The following is a 22,491-nucleotide window of genomic DNA, read 5'->3' as shown; positions in this document are numbered from 1 at the left end:
CGCTCTTGAAAACATCGGTAATGTGATTTTTGTAATCTGCAGATAGCGAGCTTGTTTTTGGTAACTCGGTTGAGTGTCTCGAAGGCGATACCAAGCCTCATCAACTCTCTGAAAACAATTGGGAGGGCAAGGAACTGAAGATCCTGAAAAACGGGAAAGGTAACGCACATGCTTGTGAGTTGTTCTCTGACACGAAAGGCAATAAATTGGATGGAGAAAAGGATGGAAACTTGTCGGGACATCGTTCTTCCGAGTGCTTAAGTGACAAGATAAAGGAAGCTGGTGATCCGGGAAAAGGGGATTCTCTCGGGAAGGAAAGGTCGGTCTTCTATATGGACAAAAACGTTATGGACTGCGACTTGCCTGAGATAGTCGCTTGTTACGAGGAGAAGACTTGTCATGTCGTGAAGGATATCTGTGTCGATGAGGGTGTGCCTCTGCAGAAGTTCTTGTCCAAGAAGATTGATTCTGATCAGTTTGGATCAGAGGATTCGATGGAAGCAGAAGTAAATGTGGATGTTCTTACTGGCCCGATGACGGGAAACTTGGAATCTGAATCTCTAGACATTGGTCCCGTCAAAGCCGAAGAAGATTCCGACTTTTGTAATGCTTCTATTTCTGGTTCCGAGATCTTGACAGCAGACAAGAAGTCGGAAGGGGAAGTTAAGGATGATGCTAACTACACTATAGTAAAGGATATGCCCGCATTAGATGCGCCCGGAATCTCTCCGGAAAGCAACTCTGACAGACATATAGGTGGTCGGGGCGAGTCGGAGGATTTGTCGGAGATGGAAGAAGTTAAGACAGGAGGAATCTCCGGTAAGGAATCTTTAACTCTGGCAGATGTTATGTCAATGGAGGATGGCGAGAAGAAGCCTTTCAACCGCAATTCCAATGGACCCGAAGAACAATCTTCTCAGGTATTGCCTACTTTCACAATCTTGATCCCTCGTTTTCAGATGCCTTCTACTACGTATGACCTCGACGAGTTTCAAGAAAAGAAGATAAGTTCTTGCTAAATCTTCCTTGAAAGATACTGCTGCTGCATCTAGTGATAAAATGAGGTTGAATATGAAAAATAAGGGGGGTATGGGACGGGTATTCGAGGTTTTTGAGCTATCCGAATCTGAACCCGAAACCGATTGTCTGGAGTCTCACAAGATATTACCCGATCTCGTCTCATTTAGTGTTCGGGTACCAAAATTCGTTTTTTTTTGCGCAACTGTAACGAAAAAAGAAAAACAAGTTTACGATGGGTGTGATTGTAGGAGTCAAGGGGGAAGAGAAGCTCGGAAACTGCAACTCTTGCACCAGAGGTTGATGAAATGGATGACTCGAAAACCGTCGAAGCATTGTCAACTGTAATGGCGGACGCAGAGGCTTACGAGACCGAGAAAGCGAAAAACGGCGAAGAAGAAACCAGCAGCTGCATCGAGAACGCGGAAGTGACGGTTCATTCCTTGGGTTCTACCTCCCGAGAAGCGACGAAAACCACGAGAACCGGCGAGCCTCAAAGGTCTGAATCTGAGAGCTACGTTTCTCGACACAAGTTCACGCTAGAGGACCCTACGGATCATCCATTCCCGAGCGGCAGCGGTATTGGAGAGACGAGTTTCTCGGCGGCAGAGCCAGTTTCAGGGCATATAACCTACTCCGGTCCGATCTCGTTTTCCGGTAGCCTCTCCGTTCGTTCTGATGGAAGCACAACCAGTACACGCTCTTTCGCCTTCCCCGTGTACGTATACTTACACACACATATACATATACACGTCGTCATTCTGTATGCTTTGATACAAACCTGTGTAAAAAAAACTGCAGATTGCAAACGGAATGGAACAGCAGCCCTGTAAGAATGGCGAAAGCCGACAGAAGACATCTCCGGAGCCAGAAGAGTTGGAAACATTCACTTCTTTGCTGTCGATTCTGATCAATTTCTTCTTCTTCTTCTTTTTTTTTTTAAAGAACTTATATCAGTTGCAGGGGAAGAGTTCTTAATAATTACAGATACGAGGAAAAAAATGTTTTTTTTTTTTATATTAATTATTATATTGGAGTAAATATTTTTGTGTATGGGTACGGTGTGTAATGGGCTATTATATCAGGGCTCGTTTTGCAGTCAACCCAGTCCGTTACCTGATTTTATTTTATTAATAATCGAAATGAACATCGATTATATATTTTTTATATTCGATTAATTATTGGGTTTAGATTCGTGATTAACCTTATTAAACTGTTTTTCTTTAATAATGAAAATAAAAGGTAGTCAACATGTACTTTGAATTGGTCGTGATAGTTATAAAAGATATTATCATATGTAATAATAAGATACATCCACTCTCTCTTTTTTCTGTCCTCTCTTTCACACGCACACATAATATATATATATATATATGAAAAAGACAGACACACATGGTTTGATCATATATATATATATATATATTACAAATAAGTTCAATTAATTTAATTCCTTGTCTTGAAAGCAAAATCAGTACTATAATGCCTTGTCCGAAGATGTTTTCATATTTATACAACATATTATTACACTTTTATGTAATGTCACGTATCATAATCCATCCCATCGGACGGCCCATATTTCTCCAAGAATCTCTCATGGTACGGCTCTCTTAGGCTGTTTCTAGACTCTTCTATGACGGGGGAAAACGATATATCTTGTTAAAATTCAATTTTTTTAATCTAATTTCCCGACACAAGTAAATATTAAAGTAAGCTGTCTTAAAATTTTAACAAAAACAATACATTAGTGTTTCTGTCTAATGGTCGTTACAGTGACAAAGTTATTCCAAAACATTTATAAAAAAAAAAGGAGTGCTAAATCAAATAACTTGCTGACGTGTCACTTGTACGATTTTATCTGATCTTATTGAGTACTATATGTAGTGAATACTGTCAAACCATGGTTAGTGATTTAACCAGACTCTGACTTGCCGTGAGATAAAAGAGCGTCCGCAAGAAGAGCCAAGAGGTTAGCGAGCGAAGAGATCGAGACACAGAGGCGGCTCGGGATCAGTGACTCGCTGAGTCGGCTAAGGCGATTCCTTCCCTTCATCATCAATGGGGATTTGCCGCTTCCGTGTCTTCTCTCTCTCTCTCGCCTGCCGACGATGTTTCTGAATTAGCAATCCAAGGTTTTTACAGTGTCCTCTCCGTCCTCAGATCTCGTTTTCCGGTGAGTTTTCGTTGTCCATATTTTCCGCTTGCGGAGCAAATCACGATGTGTTTGATTTGGTCTTGCGAGGTTGATTTTGTTGTTTAACTTATCTGGTTTTAGTTCTTGGTTTTTGTGTGTTTTTTTTCAGCCGTAGTTTTGTTCATTTGCTTCCATATTTCTTGAGAATCTGGGTTTTTTTCTAAATTTGAATTTTTCCGTTTATCTAGAATAACAAAAGCAAACTTTTTTGTTTTGGAATTTATCGCTATAACTATTGCTCAAGTGACCATGTAAAGTTTCTTGGATCAAGCTATAAGTGGTGGATTAATGCGTTGGAGGTGTTCGCAAGGAAGAAATTTCGCGTATTTGCGGAAGCTGTGTAAGCTTAGATACGAACATGGCCCTTCTCTGGGGCTATACATAAGACATTCATATCCGGATAGATTGCTGATTTTATATGTGATCGTTTTGCAGACTTCTCTTCTCTTGCTCTGGGGATCAAGCTTGGGTTACCTGATGTAGAACCGGGTTGAAATTCTTTCTCAATCTCGATTTTTTTTATCAGTAGCTCCTGTTTTCTGCTGATCGGGTTGTCTTCGTTTCATCTTTTGTTGGGTTTTCCTCGTTTCATGATTTCTTCCGGTGTCTATTTCTTCTCTGCCGGGTTCGTGTTGGTTTCAGACATAGGCACTGGTCTGGAAGAGAAGAGTCTCTCTTCCCCTGCTGCTTCTGCTGCTGACCACAAAAGTCCCGTGGTTTCTCAACCCTTTTCGTATCTCGGAACTTAGACAGTCCGGTTTCAGACACAGATGGCAGTGGCAGTCTTTAAGACTCCCCTTACCGGGGAGTTCCATGGGGCTAGTAAGATGGAAGGGAAGCAGCAGAAACAGCCTGTGGGGCGAAGAAGACGGGTTTTTGTGCAAACTGATACCGGTTGCGTCTTGGGGATGGAGTTGGACCGTAATGATAATGTTCATACCGTGAAGAGAAGACTGCAAATTGCTCTTAATTTCCCCACCGAGGAAAGCTCATTGACATTTGGGGATACGGTTCTGAAGAATGACCTGAGTGCTGTGAGGAATGATTCTCCCCTTCTTCTAAAACGAAACCTGATGCAAAGAAGCTCATCTACTCCATGCCTTTCGCCTACCGGGAGGGATCTCCAACAAAAAGACCGCAGTGGTCCTATTGAGATCCTGGGCCATTCATATTGCTTTTCTTCTGTGAAGCAGATTGTGAAGGAAATTGTTAAGGCGATGAAGATGGGTGTTGAACCGGTCTCTGTTCATAGTGGGCTTGGAGGGGCATACTACTTTAGGAATGGAAAAGGTCAGAGTGTTGCAATTGTCAAGCCTACAGATGAAGAACCATTTGCACCTAACAATCCGAAAGGCTTTGTTGGGAAATCACTGGGGCAACCCGGCTTAAAACGTTCTGTACGAGTTGGGGAAACCGGATTCAGGGAAGTTGCAGCTTATCTTCTGGACTATGATCACTTTGCTAATGTTCCTCCCACTGCTCTCGTGAAGATAACCCATTCGGTATTTAATGTCAACAATGGAGTGAACGGGAATGGGAACAAACCTTGCGAGAAGAAACTGGTCAGCAAGATTGCTTCCTTCCAAAAGTTCATACCTCATGACTTTGATGCCAGCGATCATGGCACTTCGAGCTTCCCTGTAGCAGCAGTGCACCGTATTGGGATATTAGACGTAAGGATTTTTAACACAGACCGGCATGGTGGAAACCTTTTGGTGAGGAAGCTTGATGGTATCGGGAGGTTCGGTCAAGTGGAGCTCATTCCCATTGATCACGGCCTTTGCCTACCGGAATCACTCGAGGATCCCTATTTCGAGTGGATTCATTGGCCTCAGGCATCAATACCTTTCTCTGATGATGAACTTGACTACATACAAAGCCTCGATCCACTCAAGGACTGTGACATGCTCCGGACAGAACTTCCAATGATCCGAGAGGCTTGTCTCCGTGTTCTAGTCCTGTGTACTGTTTTCCTTAAAGAAGCTGCTGCTTATGGACTTTGTCTGGCTGAGATCGGTGAGATGATGACCCGGGAGTTTCGCACTGGGGAAGAGGAGCCAAGTGAGCTCGAGGTTGTGTCCATGGAAGCCAGGAGGAGATTGATCACTGAACATGATGCTATATCTCCATGGTCTGATTTAAGAGATGGAGAGTTTCAATTCTGTCTAGACTATGATGATGATCTAGAGTTAGCTTCTGGTTCCAAGACGGCGGCCGATGACTACTTCACCAGAAACCCCTTCTCAAATGGACGTTCTTCCCTGGCAAAGCTCGAGGAGGAAGAAGAAGAAGAAGAAGAGAATGATACCGAGAACAACTTCGATGCCCCGTCTCTTTCAAAGCTTTCGGTGACAATGAAGAACACTCATCTAAGCAACATGGGCCAACAAAAATACCCGAAATTCGTTGGAACCAGAGGTGAGAACACATCGAACAGGAGCACTGACGAGCTGATTCGGACAAGTGAAAGCTTCGTGAAGGTAGCGGACATGACAGAAGACGAGTGGACGCTGTTCTTGGAGAGGTTCCACGAGTTACTTCACCCAGCTTTCGCCAAACGCAAGACCGAGACTTTGAGGAAGAGGCAGGGACTTGGAACATCGTGCCGGTTTTGACGGAACTTGAGACAAGAAAGGTCAAAGGCAAGGGAGAGGACAGATAATAGTAAAGTTAAGGAGGTAAAGAAGCTTTAGAGCCATGGAGTCTTCGTATGTTGGCGACAGAAGACGAAGACCACTCTCTGTGGAAAGAAAAGCTTTCATCTTTGTAAACTGTTGTGAATACCCTTTGAGACCCCCTTACCTTAATATTCGATTGTAATTTTTTTTTTTGGTTCTCTTACCAAATCAGATCATGTTTGGTCTCTCGTGTTTTCTGTAATAGTTTCCACAGATAAAACTCTCTGGTTTTTTCTCGTCATTAGACTATAAAGATTTCTTAACTTTCGGATATATATTGTAAAAATCGTGTATGCATAAATATGATTGCAGCCAGGGAATTTGCTGCAAAACATGTATTGCAATGAAATAAGAATACTTAAACCGAATCCAGAGCGTATCTTCGTGTGCATGTTATTATAGAGAATTACGTGGAATTTGATGCGAATAGAATTTCAAATTTCTCATGAGAAAATATAAATTTAAAATAATTTTGAATCAAAGGGATAATTCGAAGCTGCTGAGATGGCAATTCATGGACCTCACGTTTTCCAACCCAAAACCAAAACTCAAAGAGAGCTCTTTTCCTCGTGTGTTCTAGAATCCTCCACTCTCTTTGTACTTCAGCTTAAACCCCAATAGGGTTTAGGTCTCTTTTTTCAACTCCCCTCTCTCTCGAACTTCACCTCTCTGTAGCGTCTCTAATGTCTCCCGCTTTGAGCAGAAGCCTATACACAGGTCCTTTGACCTCTCTTCCCCTTGCTTCGGCTTCTTCTCTCAAGAATCGGAGCCGGGTCTCTAACCTCAGAAATGCGTTTGTGCCGCGTAGCGTTCTCAGAAACGGCGTTTCGTGTAATGGGTTGAGGCTGTATTCCGAGAATAGGTGCAACCGCTTCGCGGTGCGATGCGACGCGGCGGTGGCGGAGAAAGAGACGGCTGAGGGCTCCGGCGAGAAGTTCGAGTACCAAGCTGAGGTGGGTCGGTTTCATTTCTCCGCAAAATTGCGACTTTCCTCGATGTTTTCGGCATGTTGGAATTGTTAGGTCTTCCTTTTGGATTTTTGGGTTCTGAGTTGGTATTGTTTTTGGGTAATTTTAAAGCTATGGCGATGAAGTCGGAAACTTGAAATGTTTGTTAATTTGGATTCTTTTGTTGGTCTTAATGTGAAAAGTTTCGAAATGATTGCAGGTTAGTCGCTTGTTGGATTTGATTGTTCATAGCTTGTACAGCCACAAGGAGGTGTTTCTTCGGGAGCTTGTAAGGTGAGCTACTTTGTCTTCCTGACATGAATTTATTACCTTTTAGTGGAATTATATGGAGTGTCACCATCGATGAACAATTTCTTCCGAGGCGATTATCTGTGTGGTGCTCTGTATTCTGACATGCTTGCATTTGTTTTATCCAGCAATGCAAGTGATGCTTTGGATAAGCTGAGGTTCTTGAGTGTGACAGAACCTTCATTGCTGGGAGATGGAGGGGAGCTTGAGATTCGCATCAAGCCAGATCCCGAGAACGGAACAATTACTATAAGGTATGAGGGCTCTTGATTTATTCATTTCCTGTAAGAATGACCAGTTGTAGAGGTGCTTAATTAGAGGTTTGTGTGAATATACAGCGATACCGGTATTGGAATGACAAGGGAAGAACTTATAGAATGCCTCGGAACAATTGCTCAGAGTGGTACTTCCAAATTCTTGAAGGCTCTTAAGGTAATTCATATCTTGTTTCTGTCTTGACTATGATCTTGAGATCAAGTTTTGGCCATTGTCCTAACATCTGCCATTATCCAGGAAAATAAGGATCTTGGTGCTGACAACGGTTTGATTGGCCAGTTTGGTGTTGGGTTTTATTCTGCTTTCTTAGTTGCTGAGAAGGTGAAGACTTTTATCTTCTTTTATAATCCCCCTTCTGGCTGGTGTCTGTCTCTTGAGGATTGACTTTTTGTTGTGTTTTACTGTCAGATTGTCGTGTCCACCAAAAGCCCGAGATCCGACAAGCAATATATTTGGGAATCGGTAGCTGACAGTAGCTCGTATGTGATTAGGGAGGAAACAGAACCTGAAAAGCTTCTGCCTCGTGGAACACAAATCACTCTTTTCTTACGGGTATTGGTTTCTGTCCCATTTCTGACACTTCTTTGATGCAATTCAGGATTTCTTTTACGGGTTGTGAAGTTGATTGGAAAGCATAGGGAAGGGTGTGATTTTATATCATGTTTTTGTGTCGTGTTTGTTTACTTGACTCGGTTTGTTCTTGCCATAGGAGGATGATAAATATGAATTCTCGGAACCCACAAGAATCAAGAATCTAGTAAAGAATTATTCTCAGTTCGTCGGATTTCCCATCTATACGTGGCAGGAGAAATCAAGAACTATAGAGGTGAGAATGACTTGATGCCTTCTCTGTGATGATCTGAAATAAGAGCATTTCTCTGTTATCTGTCTTAACTGATTTAGGCATATGTACTACCTACCTCTGTTCAACTTTGGTTTTGTTCCTGATACTGATGTAGTCATTCAGACCTTTTGATTAGTTGGCATTGTTGTCTGATCATCTCCATCAATTTAGATGACTTTCTTGATATATTCCTGCAAGGTAAACTAAGATTTTCTATTTCACAATCTGAAACATGTTGCAGGTCGAAGAGGAGGAACCGGCTAAAGAAGGAGAAGAAGTAAAAGAGGTAAGTTCATGGTTTTTCTTGTGCAAAAGGCTTCACTGACTTAATTCTGATTTCTTATTGATTTTGTTGCTTGTTTCCAGGGTGAGACCAAGAAGAAGAAGACCACTAAAACCGAGAAGTATTGGGATTGGGAACTTGCCAATGAAACAAAACCAATATGGGTAAGCACAAACATTTGATTCTCTCGGTCATTATTATGCCTGACATGCTAACAGCTGCTGATGATTCCACTCTTCTCTGTTTCGGTTAGATGCGAAATGCTAAAGAAGTCGAAAAAGAAGAGTACAATGAGTTTTATAAGAAGACTTTCAACGAGTTCTTGGATCCTCTTACCCACACACACTTCACTACCGAGGTGCTTATACTTTTCTATTTGATTAAGCTTTTTCGGTCCTTTTGAGTCTTTGATTGGTTGTTGACTCTTCCCATGTCCGTTTTCCTTGAATCTTGAAGGGTGAGGTCGAGTTCAGGAGCATCCTCTACGTCCCTGGAATGGGTCCTCTCAACAACGAGGACGTGATGAATCCGAAAACAAAGAACATACGTTTGTATGTGAAGCGTGTGTTTATCTCTGATGACTTTGATGGAGAGCTGGTCAGTCCAATGTTTATATTGAATTGTTTTAAGAAATCTCCTACTAGATCTGTTTCACTTCTGAATGCTAAATTCCTTTCTTGCCACTGAAAAGGATTATCTTAGTTGAAATCAGACGGGTTTTTAATTTTGAACCTCTATAATTTCTGCTCAGAGTATATTTTTTTTTGACAAATTCATAATATGTTATGGCAGTTCCCGAGATACTTGAGTTTTGTTAAGGGTGTGGTGGACTCAGATGATCTTCCTCTTAACGTTTCCCGTGAAATTCTTCAGGAAAGCAGAATCGTAAGTCTTCTAGCCTTCTTATATATAAATGCTGATTTCATTTGCAAGTTGTGTTTCTTGTTCAGAAATACTAACCGTTTGGTAGCTTCTTTTAATCTTCAGGTGAGAATCATGAGGAAGAGACTCGTGAGGAAAACTTTCGACATGATACAAGAAATCTCTGAAAGTGAAAACAAAGAGGTTAGTGGCTGAATCTACAGCTTGTACTCTCTTAGCAAAGTCTTAGCATTGAATAACATTTGTGATATGTTTTTCTGTTGAATGCCATTGCCAAGGATTATAAGAAATTCTGGGAGAATTTCGGGAGATTCCTTAAACTGGGATGCATAGAAGACACGGGTAACCACAAGCGTATTACACCGTTGCTTAGATTCCATAGCTCCAAGAGTGAAGAAGAGCTCACAAGCTTGGATGAATACGTCGAGAACATGGGCGAGAACCAAAAGGCCATCTACTACCTCGCAACCGACAGTCTGAAAAGTGCAAAGTCTGCTCCTTTCTTGGAGAAATTAGTCCAAAAAGACATCGAGGTATGTAAAATTCTTTCCATGTTCTTGAGGAATTCGCTTCTGTCTAAATGTTTGATATTTTCACTAAAAGCTAAATCACTTCACTTGTAGGTTCTTTACTTGGTTGAACCAATTGATGAGGTTGCTATCCAGAATCTGCAAACCTACAAAGAAAAGAAATTCGTGGACATCAGCAAGGAAGATTTGGAGCTTGGTTAGTGTTCTTATAAGTCCCCGATCCGTTTTCTGTATTACCCTTCTTTGATTCTTGTTTTTTTTTTTCTGATAAAGTTGGGTGATTTCTGACAGGTGATGAAGATGAGGTGAAGGAAAGGGAAACAAAACAAGAGTTCAATCTTCTTTGTGACTGGATAAAGCAGCAACTGGGTGAAAAAGTAGCAAAAGTGCAAATCTCGAAACGTCTAAGCTCTTCTCCTTGCGTGCTTGTCTCTGGCAAATTCGGATGGTCTGCTAACATGGAAAGGTTAATCACAGTTACAACTTAGCCATAATGTATCAAGTTATATAAATATGTAGCATGAATCTCGTATATATTAACGTATTTTTTCGGTCATCGGGTAGGCTGATGAAGGCACAGGCACTAGGAGACACTTCAAGCTTGGAGTTCATGAGGGGTCGGAGAATACTAGAGATAAACCCCGACCATCCTATCATCAAAGACTTGAACGTAAGACCCATTTCTCTCTTGTGGGTAATATCAAGTCTGACCTCGAGATCTAGTGGTTGTTACAAATGAAGTATCACTGTCCGGTTTTGTGGTTCTGGTCATGTTCTTCAGACCGGGAGAAACTGAAACGTTATTTGTCTGGCAGGCTGCATGCAAGAACGCGCCTGAAAGCGGAGAGGCTAAGAGAGCGGTGGACCTCTTATACGACACTGCTTTGATCTCCAGTGGATTCACTGTAAGATACTAACTACTCTACACATATTATATCAAACTCGTATATGTGTATGCGTATATATTCGTTTTTCCTATATGGATTTACGAGCCATTGATGGTCTGTCTGGTCAGCCTGATAGCCCGGCCGAGTTGGGCAACAAGATCTACGAGATGATGGCTATGGCCGTGGGAGGACGATGGGGCCGAGCCGAAGAAGAACAACAAGAAGGAGGAGAAGAAGAAGAAACTGCTGAAGCAGAAGTTGTTGAACCGTCAGAAGTTAGAGCAGAGAATGATCCATGGCAAGATTGATTTTTTTTTTTTGATTCATACTTTTCTCTTGTTAGTCACAGAACCCAGTTTTTTTTTTTTAATACAAAGATTTGGTCACCCTTTTTGGGATTTAGGATCAATACCAAAGGGATTTTTGCATGTTGGTTGATTTTTTTTTTTTTTTTTTTTGGATGTGGTTTGGTTTCTCCATGATGGTCCCAAGAATTGTCAGCAAAATCTATAAATGTCCTTATTTTCGTATGTTTGCACGCTTGATTCGAAAAATAACGCAGAATAAAACGAAAACGACAAGTAACGTTTTTATTTAAATGAAATGGATATATAACGAAAAAAACGTCAGCATCTCAAAAAGATAAATATTTACATTTGAAATAAATACACGTGGACAACAAAAACAGTATAAAATCCACGTCAGCCAATGAAAGCGAAAAGATGGTGTCTGACTGAAGTTAAGCAGTCCAAAAGTACGTGTACGAACCCAGTGAATACCAGAAAAACACACGCTGTCCACACTCCAATAACACCCTCTCTTTTTAACACTATTTACAATAATACCACTTACAAAAACTCAGCCCTCGTTAATCATTTCTAAGGGCATTATAGTCATTAACGGCAAAAATGGATTCTTTAACTTATTTTCCAACCCTAGTTAAAAGATTTTCCGTTGGCAGTCGAATCGCTGACTATAAAAGCAGAACACTGCATTTTCTCACCAGACCCACTCCCATTTGTTCAGAGCTTCGCCATATTCAACAATGGCTTCCCAATATGGTTTGAAGCTCACCGTGTTAAGGGTGTGGTGGACTCAGATGATCTTCCTCTTAACGTTTCCCGTGAAATTCTTCAAGAAAGCAGAATTGTAAGGCTAGCCTTCACAAATTAATGACAATACTGATATAAACACTGATTTCTTTTGCAAGATGCCTCTCTTGTTCAGAAATATCGAGCTTCTATTCTTATTGCCCCCCCGCCGTTGCCATTCTCCTCCTCTCTTTCACACTGATCTCTCTAGCCGCGAACGCAGAACTCGAAAGCGCGAGCAAATGCGAATCCGAAACCAAAGCCGGATCGCCATGCCATAACCCAGGCGAAGCGAAAAAGCTCAAACTCATCGCCATCGCATCGATCCTGGCCGCCAGCCTGGTGGGTGTATGCCTGCCGCTGTTCTCTCGGTCCGTTCCCGCGTTAAAACCCGACAGAGATCTTTTCGTGATCGTTAAAGCCTTGGCCTCGGGCGTTATCTTGGCGACGGGTTACATGCACGTGTTGCCGGACTCATTCTCCGATCTGAATTCGGACTGTCTCCCCGAAGATCCATGGAAGAAGTTCCCTTTCACCACCTTCGTGGCTATGCTTTCCGCCTTGCTCACGATGATGATTGACTCTTACGCCATGAGTGCGCACAGGAAGAGGAATTCGTCTATATCCCAAAACGACGTGGAGAAATCGGATTGGACAAACGTCTCCAAGGACGAACACTCTCGGCTGTTGAGGCATAGAGTCATTGCTCAGGTACATGTGTATATATACATATGCGCATATATATGAGTGTGTGTGTATACATATCATTTTCATGATAGAGGAATGTTATGAAACGGTGCAGGTGCTGGAGCTGGGGATCGTAGTGCATTCGGTCGTGATCGGGCTGGCAATGGGAGCTTCGGAAAATCACTGCACCATACGTTCCCTTGTCGCCGCGATTTGCTTCCATCAGCTCTTCGAAGGCATGGGACTGGGCGGTTGCATTCTTCAGGTTCATTTCCATACATATGATTCTTATTAATATATATATATATATATACATGTATATATTTTGGTCCAGCTATGTGAAAACATCTAATTGTATATATCCGAAACACATGATCGAGAAACATCTATGTATGTGAATAACATCTAAGCCAATGATGTTTTTGATGAAATATCCGAGAAATCTATAACGAATTCTAACCAGTTTTTTCCGGTTTGTCAGGCGGAATACGGATCCAAGATGAAATACATAATGGTGTTCTTCTTCTCGGTGACGACACCGTTAGGGATCGTGCTGGGGATCGGACTATCGAAGGTATACAGCGAGACAAGCCCGACAGCATTGATAGTGGTCGGGGTCTTGAACGCGTGTTCGGCCGGCCTGTTGAACTACATGGCCCTCGTCGATCTTCTGGCCGCAGAGTTCATGGGACCGAAACTCCAAGGGAACATGAAGCTTCAAACTCTTTCTTACGTTGCTGTCCTTCTAGGGGCAGGAGGGATGTCTTTGATGGCTAAATGGGCCTAATTTAATTGATTAATTCTCTCTCGATCGATGAATGGGAAAATCACTCAAATGATCCACTTGGATCGCATCTATTTCACCTGTACACCACCAAAAACATAACACATTTTTTTTCTCCGTAAAAAGACGAAATTACCCTTAATGAATCACGATATTTATCCGTTCGAAAACAACTTCGTTATTACGACTTCGTAATTAATTCTAAATATAGTTACAAAAAGGTGGCAAAAAAAATTATCCGTCTTATTTTAGTTGTATATCAGTTATATGTTAGTCGCAAAAAGGTCGCAAAAAATAAAACGAAAAGGGTATTTTAGACTTTTTCAATCGAAAAGTGGGTTAAAATTGAAATTTTTTTTTCCTGGGTGGTGTACACTGAAATTGCTGCGACCCAAGTGGGTTATTAGGGTTAAAACCCCTCGATGAATGTCTCATCTTTTTTTTTTGTTCATTTACTTAGTTGATTGTACGAACAGAAAGTAGTCATCAGAATGAACTTTTTTTGTGATGGATTCAAGCTATATATATATATATATTGCATTCATATCATATTGTAAGGACCGTTCTCGGACATATTCTGATTATCCCATATGTTTATCTGTGTTAAACATAAACTTGCCAGTTCGAAATCTTCAAGTGGATTGATTAAGTATTCGATTATCAAACAGGGTTCATGCTAGGGGTGTAAAACGGGCTGGTCCGGTCCAGCCCAGTCCGGATTGTCCCGATCTGAAAAATTTTCAGTCCAGTCCAGTCCAACTCCTATTTTAGCGAGCCAAAAATAGGTCAGTCCAGTCCAAATAGTCTTAACTCGCGAGCCAAACGAGCCGGACCCGTGAACCAAATATATAAATTTTAAAAATAAAATTTTAATACTAAAAAATATTTTAAAATAATTTTAATATATAAAATATTTTTTTGAAATATCTAAAATATAATAAAAAACTAAAATTTTAAACATAATAGACTAAATATGTAATAAAAATAAAATTTGTATATATAAAAGTATATAAAAATATTAAAATTTAAAAAAAAATTAATGACTCGTGTGGTCTGTTTTTTATGGACTCAAAATACTTGAGTTCGGCTCGGAAAAATATGGGCAGGTTCACGAGCCAATCCGCGAGCCGAGTTCATTTTACATCCCTAGTTCATGCATTTGGAATTTCGACTAATTCTTAAAAGGAAATTGGATAATATAATGAATCTATGACGTAATGGATTTTTGTTTGCATCAATGATCAATGAAATAGATTTTGTTTACACACATACGTTTATTGGTTAAAACAGACAAATTTGACATATTTTTTATATAATGAATCCTCATAGATCTCTTATCCATATGAGTGTTAAGCTTATAAGAAGGAACATAGGCTATATGTGTCGATTTACATTGAATGTGGAGTGAGGAATAGGGAAAATATCGGATAGGATCTTTCGTGTTAGGAATAAATGAAATAAATTAAAATATTGATGCATGTTGGATCTCGACAGAATCAAAACTTTGATTTATTTCCTTGGAAAAATGAACATGAAACTATAGATCAAAATGTATTAGAAAATCAATTATTTATTACTAATTAAAGTAATAATCGAGGTAACTATTAATTGTATCATTGTACAAATTAAGGCGGAGGACACAAAGAGGGAAAACGTTATGGACAGCAATTGCGTTGCGATCTGGAAAAGTGCGTTTCCGTTTTAGCGTATATGATAGATTATGATTATATTTATATTTATATTGATTTTAAATATTTAAATTTTAAAATTTGAATATAAATGACCTATATAATTTATTTATATTTAAAATTGTTTTTTAATTTTAATTTAAAATTTTATAATTTTTATATCGGATACGGATATTCACAAATATAGATGACGTGTTGATGGTTCCGTTATTTTTTTGACGTCGTTATTGTTCGTAGAGGTTTGCGCTAAAAATATAAAAGTTTGTGTATTTTATTACCAAAATAAAAGTTTGTATATTTATTTGACAAATAAAAAAAGTTAATGTTTTTTTTGTCATTATTCCAAAAGTTTGTATATTTTATTACCAAAATAAAAGTTTGTATATTTATTTGACAAATACACAAAAGTTCATGTTTTTTTTTTGCCATTACCCCGAGGTTAGATCTTGATCGGTGTTTTCGTGGTTTCTGTCCAAAGTTTCGACGGGATTTTCAGACGTTTGATTAGGGTTTTTTTTTCTGGGTTTACAGAAAACGATTGATTCTTACTAGGAACTGAATTTGCTTGTCGAGCTGGGATGGATATGTATATGCTGCTGTTCTTATTTATGATGAGTATCGACTTCTCATCCGTTTTCAGAGCAGCAGCAGCAGCAGCAGCAGTATTTGAAAGAGAATATATTTGCATTGATTACGTTGAAAATCAATTATGAAGACAGATTCGTATCATTTTTCTTTTTGGGTCAATCCCTTACATTATGCAAAAGATTTTGTAATATCACTTGTATCTTTCCTAGAATTTGTTTCATTTGATTGAAATGATTTTCCATAATTCCAATTCGTAGTTTAATACTCAAACTTTATAAATCTCACATTAAAATATCTTACATTTATATTTATTGCTTTTCTAAACAGTAAACATTGTTATATATCAAAAAAAAATATTATTGTTTAATTTTAAGAGCCAAACAATAGTTGTTTTATGAGATACACATGTCAAACATATTAAAAGGGTCAAATTTAATTTATAAAAAAATATTTAACTATAAGCATAAATATATAATTAGATAATTTTTACAAAGCATAATAAAATAATACAATAATCAATTAAAACTAAACTTTAACCACAACATAATAAACGTGTATCTATCATTTTGAAGAAAAAAAAACTTAATAATTACTTAATTGAAATTTGTCTCCTTCATTTTAAACTATTTTTAATATTGTCACATTGAAGAATTAAAGATTTTATACGTTAGCATATATACCTACCACTTAGCAAAATAAAATATTCGGACAAAGAAAGGGACTCTTGAATTACGAGTGGCCACTAACTATATCACGAGAAGATACACGAGGACCAATTGAACAAGAGCACGACCGCGATTGGCTAATAGAATTTGATACTACTATGTCCGTACCGTTACGTCTAATAAAACTTCAAATTAGATTTGATATCTCATTTAATATTTGTGGTCATGGTCCCTATAACAGTTTTGTCTTGATGTTATGCAATAATATTTATTAGGCAGCCATAAGTAATTACATGTCCTTGGAAAATATATGATTTTTTTTTATAAATATGAAAACGATATCTTATGAGTTATCTTGATAGATGAAATTCCAATACATATATATACATATATTTATTTCGATACAATATATATTCAATGGCAAACTTAAAGATTCTAAATACTGGATAATATTTGGAACGGAATTTCAACCAAAATTCTCTATAATTTAGAGGTGAATTTATTTTATTTAATTATTTATTTTGGGAACAAAGGCATCACCTTTTAACCTGTCTGCCTATAGTATCGTCATTTATAACCACACAAGGACGGGCCAACCATGGGTTAAAAAGCAAAATCTCCATAATTATTTCACATTTTTTTAAAAGTGGTTCAATTATACAGACAAATTCTAGATTATAAAATCAATTATAAATATATATGTGCTCATATTTGTACAAACAAGATGTGAACATATACTTTGTCCTGGTATTGAAACGAAGACACACCGATTGATCCTTGTTTCATACTCCAAATAAAAATACTTTATAAACCCATTTTCAGTCTTTTATAAATTAATATTTCTTGGATATATATATATATATATATATATAATATTGCAAATCTATTTTAAGAAAATTCTTAAAAATATAAAAAAATCTAATACCATAAAAATAAACAAAAAATAGTAGACCAAGACTTAAAACATGAGTGTTCGTTAACAAAAAAAAAACATGAGTGTATGGTTAAAAATCGGCGAAGAAATACGTATAACATTTGAGATAATCTTCCCAAGAAAATATTTTCATTGGTTGGGAAGAAATTAACGTGATTTTGTATTTTCATTTATTTTCTGTCCAAATGATCCAGAAATATATATATATATATATATATATATATATATATATATATTCCCTTATTTTCTCAGAAACAATACATACAAAAATAAATCTAGGTATTCGTACTCTTTAGTGTCATGGAAAGGGTGTGATTGTTTCAATTTCAAACCCATTATATACTAATTGGAAAATTAATTATAACCGACAGATGCACCTAAATGCGCAATAAATTCAACGATCCACATAGTAATTGTATAAAAATATTTCGGTTGATATGCCTAACGGTTCGTGTATGATTTTTGAAGTTGATGTTGCTGACGACATGCATGCATTTCGAATCGAGCAGCTCGGTCCAAAGGGTGCCAATGATTTTTAACATTACAATTTAATTTAAAAAAAAGTCATTTTTATTAATTTGTGCATTTCATGTCGTTTTCTGGTTGGCTTTCCTTGTGAATGGACCTCACCATTTCGCTCTGTTGGTCGACATGGAATATATTAAATACAAAGGCAATAAAAATAATATAATATAATATATAATATTCGGTGCCACAAAGAAAAGGATTTGGAGGATCTTTCTCTTGATCACGTTTTTAACATTTATACATTAGTAAGATTAAAGATATCAAAACTACATGTTATGTAATTATCAATCAATTAATGTAATAAGATTAGATTAAGCCACAATTAGTGGGTGGACAAGTGCCTTAATTTGTTTGCAAAAACCAAGAATACGATGCAAATAATAATGTAGATACGCTGCCGTTTGGGTATGCGTGATTGTGAATCCAAGCTCCTCATGTCATATCGTATATATATATATATATATATATATATATATATATATATGTGTGTGTGTGTGTGTGTGTTTGTGTGTGTGTATTGTCGTTTTGGATATAGTGGTCGGATCGTATGATGTAATGTCAATGATTATTCAAATCAATGTCTTCAAGATGGGTTACAAATTTAATAAAGAGCGATAAGTTCATCATTTAATCAGCATAAAAAGGTTATAATTAATGTTCTTAACGATATTTTTGGTACTATCATTTATCATCGACATATAAACCATTACATTGCGTTATAATATTGGACGTCGGGCGTTTTGTATTATAACAATTAAATTATATATAATTTATTAAAAAGGATAGTAAGAAAGAACATATTGACACCCCGAGAACTAAACTTATAAAAAGGAAGGTTATTTTAATACGAATCTGGTTTTAGTTAATTATTGTGGATCAAGGGATCTTTTGTCGGGTACGTACTTGTGGCTCGAGCTTATCCAATCCATTTTTAATTAAAATAACTATACGAAACCTAATTATGTGGAGAATCGCCTAACAAATTAAGAAGCTGATCGATGTGATTATTCCACTATTTGTTGCAGAAAACAAAATATATAATGTGATAAAGCTATGAATTAGAAAATACATACAGGTGCAAAATCGAAATGACTTCTTTGTTAATTCTATAATATAAATAACTATTATCGTTAAGTCAATATATATATATATATATATATAAATATATGTAGAGGTACATAAAACGACAAAACAAACGGATGTATAATTTATGTATATTGGATTCTCTTCTCTTCTCATATGCTTTATGCACATTTTATTTATGGACCGACTTTTTTTCATCATTCCCTCTCTCTCCTAAACTCTATAAAATCCCTATGCCCCTCATCCTCCATTAATTCAACTTATTCTTCACTCGAAAATAAAAAAGTCTCTCTAGTAACCCAAGAATCATCATAGCTTCTCTCTCTCTCTCTCTCTCTCTCTCTCTCTCTCTCTCTCTCTCTCTCTCTCTCTCCTGTATATATCAGTAAGAGTCGGTTAACGATCATGATTCCGGCGGAATTCACCGGACTGTTACAATATGTATCACCGGAAAATGCGATAGCATTCCCGGCGGCGGAGTTCAACGTGATCCAAACCATCATGCGGCCCTCACCATCATCATCATCTTCTAATCTCATGGTCAACGCCTCATCCAACGGTCAAGAACTCGTGCCTTGGAGCCTAAGCAACAACTCAACATCCGACGAAGATCACCAGCAGAGCATCATCATCGACGAGAGGAAACAAAGGAGGATGATCTCGAACAGGGAATCTGCCCGAAGATCGAGGATGAGAAAGCAGAAACATCTCGATGAGCTTTGGTCTCAAGTGATAGGGCTTCGCGACCAGAACCGCTGCCTCATCGATAAGCTGATCCGCGTATCAGATAGCCACGACCGCGTCTTGAAAGAGAACTCGAGGCTCAAGGAGGAAGCCTCCGATCTCCGACAACTTATCACTGAAATGCGAACCGACAATAACGACAGCACGTGTCTCAGTTTTTTCAGAGAGCTCGAAGATTTTGACCCTTCAATCAAACTTTCGATTTAGAGAGAGAGGGAGATGGATTTTGGTTGTCTTCTTATCCGTTCCAAAGGTCGATCGATCTTTTATGTATTGCTTGTATGATGTTGATATATTACACAGATATATTATATATATATATATAGTTCATTAATGTATTATGCGTTTAAAATTAAATAATTAACTTCTTTGGTGAGCATGTTCCTGTGATCTCTTTATTTTATTTCTGCCAACTATGGTTAGATATATAGTTTGAAAAAAAGAAATGCATGATTAAAAGATAAAATCATAGGTTAATTTATGTCATGTTTTAATTTGTAGTTTCTGTTCGCATCATCACCATCACCATCATCATCATCATCATGAGAATTTTCATGGCGTACAACAGAAAAAAAATTTGGTAATATTCTTTGTTTTTGCCATTTTCTGGAATTATACCCAAACACGGAGCTGGGTAAATATTCTATATTCTGATAATTGTTCGACCACATGGAACATATGTATAAACACAACACATGCAGATTTGTCCCAATTTTCTATACTGGAAAACGATTACTTAAAGAAATGATTTCGATCGTCGTGCACAGTAATTTTAACGTGAATTGTAAATGTATCCATATATGTTTGTTGTATTTTGAAAATTTGTAAACTAATTAATTTAAATGCGAAGAAACTCAGGGAAGGACGACCAAACATCATAACGAATCGAATCGGAATCAGAACTCATGTCGGAGTCTTTTCTGAAATCATTTGGTGCTACGGTTTCGTCTCTTACAGTTGCGATAAACCAAACTCTAGACACAGAATTGAATGGGGGCAAAAGTCTTTTCAGGAAGATCTAATTGAGTTCTTGGAGCCCATGTGAGAGAATCGCATTCGATCATCTCGGCAATTTGATCAAATCGTCCTGCAATCAGGTTGGGTTCTTCGGTATTGGATGAACCCGGTTATGAGAAATCTACACACTCTTTGAAATCCTTGTCCTTTTTTCAGTCGTCTCGGCCAGTGAACGTCTCCGAGTACCCCCCAGATCGCTGAAAACCCATAATCGCTCAGGGAAGATTGTGTTGTTTCGATTGATTCTACGGCTTGAAAAAGGTGAGATTTTTCCTTTCTGGGCCTGATCATTGATCGTTCCTTCCGTCGTGGTTTCTCCGCTTTTCTTAATTTTTGTTTAGGGTTCTGCAGATTCATCTGTGTATGTCTGTCCCCTTGATCAAGGTTAGATCTTGATCGGTGTTTTCGTGGTTTCTGTCCAAAGTTTCGACGGGATTTTCAGACGTTTGATTAGGGTTTTTTTTTCTGGGTTTACAGAAAACGATTGATTCTTACTAGGAACTGAATTTGCTTGTCGAGCTGGGATGGATATGTATATGCTGCTGTTCTTATTTATGATGAGTATCGACTTCTCATCCGTTTTCAGCGGATGGGCGAGCATTCATCCGTGGATCTTATAAGCGATCTGCCTCAGAGCGTGATCGAGAGCATCCTTGCTCGGCTTCCCATCAGAGACGCGATAAGGACGAGTGCCTTATCCAGCAAATGGAGGTATAAGTGGTCTACCCTTACTCACCTTGTATTTGATGAGAAATGCATCACTCCTGCCAATGAGCGTGGCCTCTTGGAGAACAACCTCGTCAAATTCATAACAGGGGCCCTTCTTCTTCACCGAGGACCCATCCACAAGTTCCAGCTCTCCGCTCATTTCCTGCAATGCCGCCAAGACATTGACCAGTGGCTGCTCTTTCTTTCTAGGAATGATGTCAAGGAGCTTGTTCTTGAGTTAGGGGAAGGTGAGTGGTTTAGGGTTCCTTCCTGTCTCTTCGTTGTGGGAAACTAACCCGTTTGGAGTTGTGCCATTGCGAGCTCGACCCACCTCAGAGCTTCAGAGGTTTTTCTTGTTTGAGGAGTCTTAGCCTCCATCAAGTTCTTGTCCCCCCTGAAGTGATCGAAAGTCTTATCTCGGGCTGTCCTCTTCTCGAGTTCTTGTCATTGTCGTACTTTGACAGTTTAGTTCTAAGTATATCAGCTCCCAATCTGAAGTACTTGTATCTAGATGGTGAATTCAAGGACATTTTCCTTGAGAACACCCCTAAGCTTGTATCGATATCGGTTTCAATGTATATGAATGAGGATTCTGCTGAGCATTTTGAACAAAGTTCAGCCTCCAATCTTGTTAAGTTCCTTGGGGGTGTGACCCTTCTCGAGAAGCTCGTCAGCTATATTTACTTCACCAAGGTATAACCCAATCTTTAATGCCTTTTCAAGATTTTGTTCCGAAAGCTCATTTATCAAGCAGCAGCTAATTTTCAGTTTCATCTCTCTTTTGCCCTTTTGTTCAGTACTTGAGCATAGGCGATGACCCTGGAAGGCTTCCAGTTACTTACATGTATCTGAAGACAATAGAACTTTACCAAGTTAGCTTTGAAGATGCATGTGAAGTACTCGTTGTTCTTCGTCTAATCACTCACTCTCCTAATCTACGAGAGTTGAAAATCTCGGTATCTCTCTCTCTCCCTTATTCAATAATTGGCGAGATTTCTATAAAGAAGAAAAGATCTACTTTATTCAACATGAATCTCGTTCGTTCATTGTCCACAGGGTTCACCAAACCAGCTCCTTCCTCCCGAAGAAGATGACGCGGAACTGTTCTTGAAAGAGTGTCCGGAATCACA

General features: G+C 38.5%; 6 protein-coding genes across 12 annotated transcripts in view; all 6 read left to right on the top strand.

Annotated features, from left to right (window-relative positions):
- The window catches only part of LOC104824052, a 4,301-nt gene extending 2,181 nt beyond the window's left edge, over positions 1-2,120 (top strand). For all 5 annotated transcript variants that reach the window (XM_010555968.1, XM_010555963.1, XM_010555964.2 and 2 more), the window contains 3 exons: positions 43-920; positions 1,269-1,735; positions 1,819-2,120. In XM_010555968.1, the coding sequence (XP_010554270.1) occupies positions 43-920; positions 1,269-1,735; positions 1,819-1,927 (1,454 nt within the window). In that variant the 3' untranslated portion in view covers positions 1,928-2,120. The remainder of the gene's footprint in view (positions 1-42; positions 921-1,268; positions 1,736-1,818) is intronic.
- Positions 2,121-2,939: 819 nt separating this feature from the next.
- On the top strand, positions 2,940-6,159 carry LOC104824051 (phosphatidylinositol 4-kinase gamma 7-like). 3 transcript variants are annotated; one of them, XM_010555961.2, is made up of 4 exons: positions 2,940-3,187; positions 3,480-3,548; positions 3,644-3,697; positions 3,851-6,159. In XM_010555961.2, exon 4 carries the CDS (start codon positions 3,979-3,981, stop codon positions 5,821-5,823), a length of 1,845 nt encoding a protein of 614 aa, XP_010554263.1. In that variant the 5' UTR covers positions 2,940-3,187; positions 3,480-3,548; positions 3,644-3,697; positions 3,851-3,978; the 3' UTR covers positions 5,824-6,159. The 3 variants fall into 3 exon arrangements, with proteins under 3 accessions (XP_010554263.1, XP_010554262.1, XP_010554261.1); XM_010555960.2 differs by lacking the exon at positions 3,480-3,548; XM_010555959.2 differs by having other exon boundaries at positions 3,466-3,548; positions 3,644-6,159.
- Positions 6,160-6,483: 324 nt separating this feature from the next.
- LOC104824049 (heat shock protein 90-5, chloroplastic) lies at positions 6,484-11,272 on the top strand. The gene is made up of 19 exons (XM_010555953.2): positions 6,484-6,839; positions 7,054-7,127; positions 7,271-7,396; positions 7,481-7,574; positions 7,656-7,739; positions 7,827-7,970; positions 8,128-8,244; positions 8,504-8,548; positions 8,629-8,709; positions 8,799-8,903; positions 9,002-9,142; positions 9,338-9,430; positions 9,533-9,610; positions 9,706-9,960; positions 10,051-10,153; positions 10,249-10,423; positions 10,522-10,627; positions 10,773-10,862; positions 10,973-11,272. The coding sequence occupies exons 1-19, from the start codon at positions 6,570-6,572 to the stop codon at positions 11,150-11,152; spliced, it is 2,361 nt and encodes a 786-aa protein (XP_010554255.1). The 5' UTR covers positions 6,484-6,569; the 3' UTR covers positions 11,153-11,272.
- Positions 11,273-11,848: 576 nt separating this feature from the next.
- On the top strand, positions 11,849-13,480 carry LOC104824050 (zinc transporter 7). The gene is made up of 4 exons (XM_010555955.1): positions 11,849-11,917; positions 12,102-12,646; positions 12,738-12,887; positions 13,104-13,480. Exons 1-4 carry the CDS (start codon positions 11,890-11,892, stop codon positions 13,407-13,409), a joined length of 1,029 nt encoding a protein of 342 aa, XP_010554257.1. The 5' UTR covers positions 11,849-11,889; the 3' UTR covers positions 13,410-13,480.
- A 5,673-nt stretch (positions 13,481-19,153) lies between these two features.
- Positions 19,154-19,970, top strand: LOC104824045 (basic leucine zipper 43-like). Its single transcript, XM_010555949.2, has one exon. The coding sequence runs from the start codon at positions 19,298-19,300 to the stop codon at positions 19,841-19,843; it is 546 nt and encodes a 181-aa protein (XP_010554251.1). The 5' UTR covers positions 19,154-19,297; the 3' UTR covers positions 19,844-19,970.
- A 126-nt stretch (positions 19,971-20,096) lies between these two features.
- LOC104824046 (F-box/FBD/LRR-repeat protein At1g13570-like) overlaps positions 20,097-22,491 on the top strand; it is a 3,185-nt gene continuing 790 nt past the window's right edge. Inside the window, 6 exon segments of the mRNA XM_010555950.1 lie at positions 20,097-20,733; positions 20,810-20,914; positions 21,240-21,639; positions 21,642-22,054; positions 22,159-22,317; positions 22,418-22,474. Of these exon segments, the coding sequence (XP_010554252.1) occupies positions 21,243-21,639; positions 21,642-22,054; positions 22,159-22,317; positions 22,418-22,474 (1,026 nt within the window). The 5' untranslated portion in view covers positions 20,097-20,733; positions 20,810-20,914; positions 21,240-21,242.

Source organism: Tarenaya hassleriana, unplaced genomic scaffold (genome assembly GCF_000463585.1).
Source record: "Tarenaya hassleriana unplaced genomic scaffold, ASM46358v1 Cleome4, whole genome shotgun sequence".
Taxonomy (NCBI): Eukaryota; Viridiplantae; Streptophyta; class Magnoliopsida; order Brassicales; family Cleomaceae; genus Tarenaya; species Tarenaya hassleriana.
Note: the sequence above shows the minus strand (reverse complement) of the source record. Positions and strands in the feature narration are given on the sequence as shown.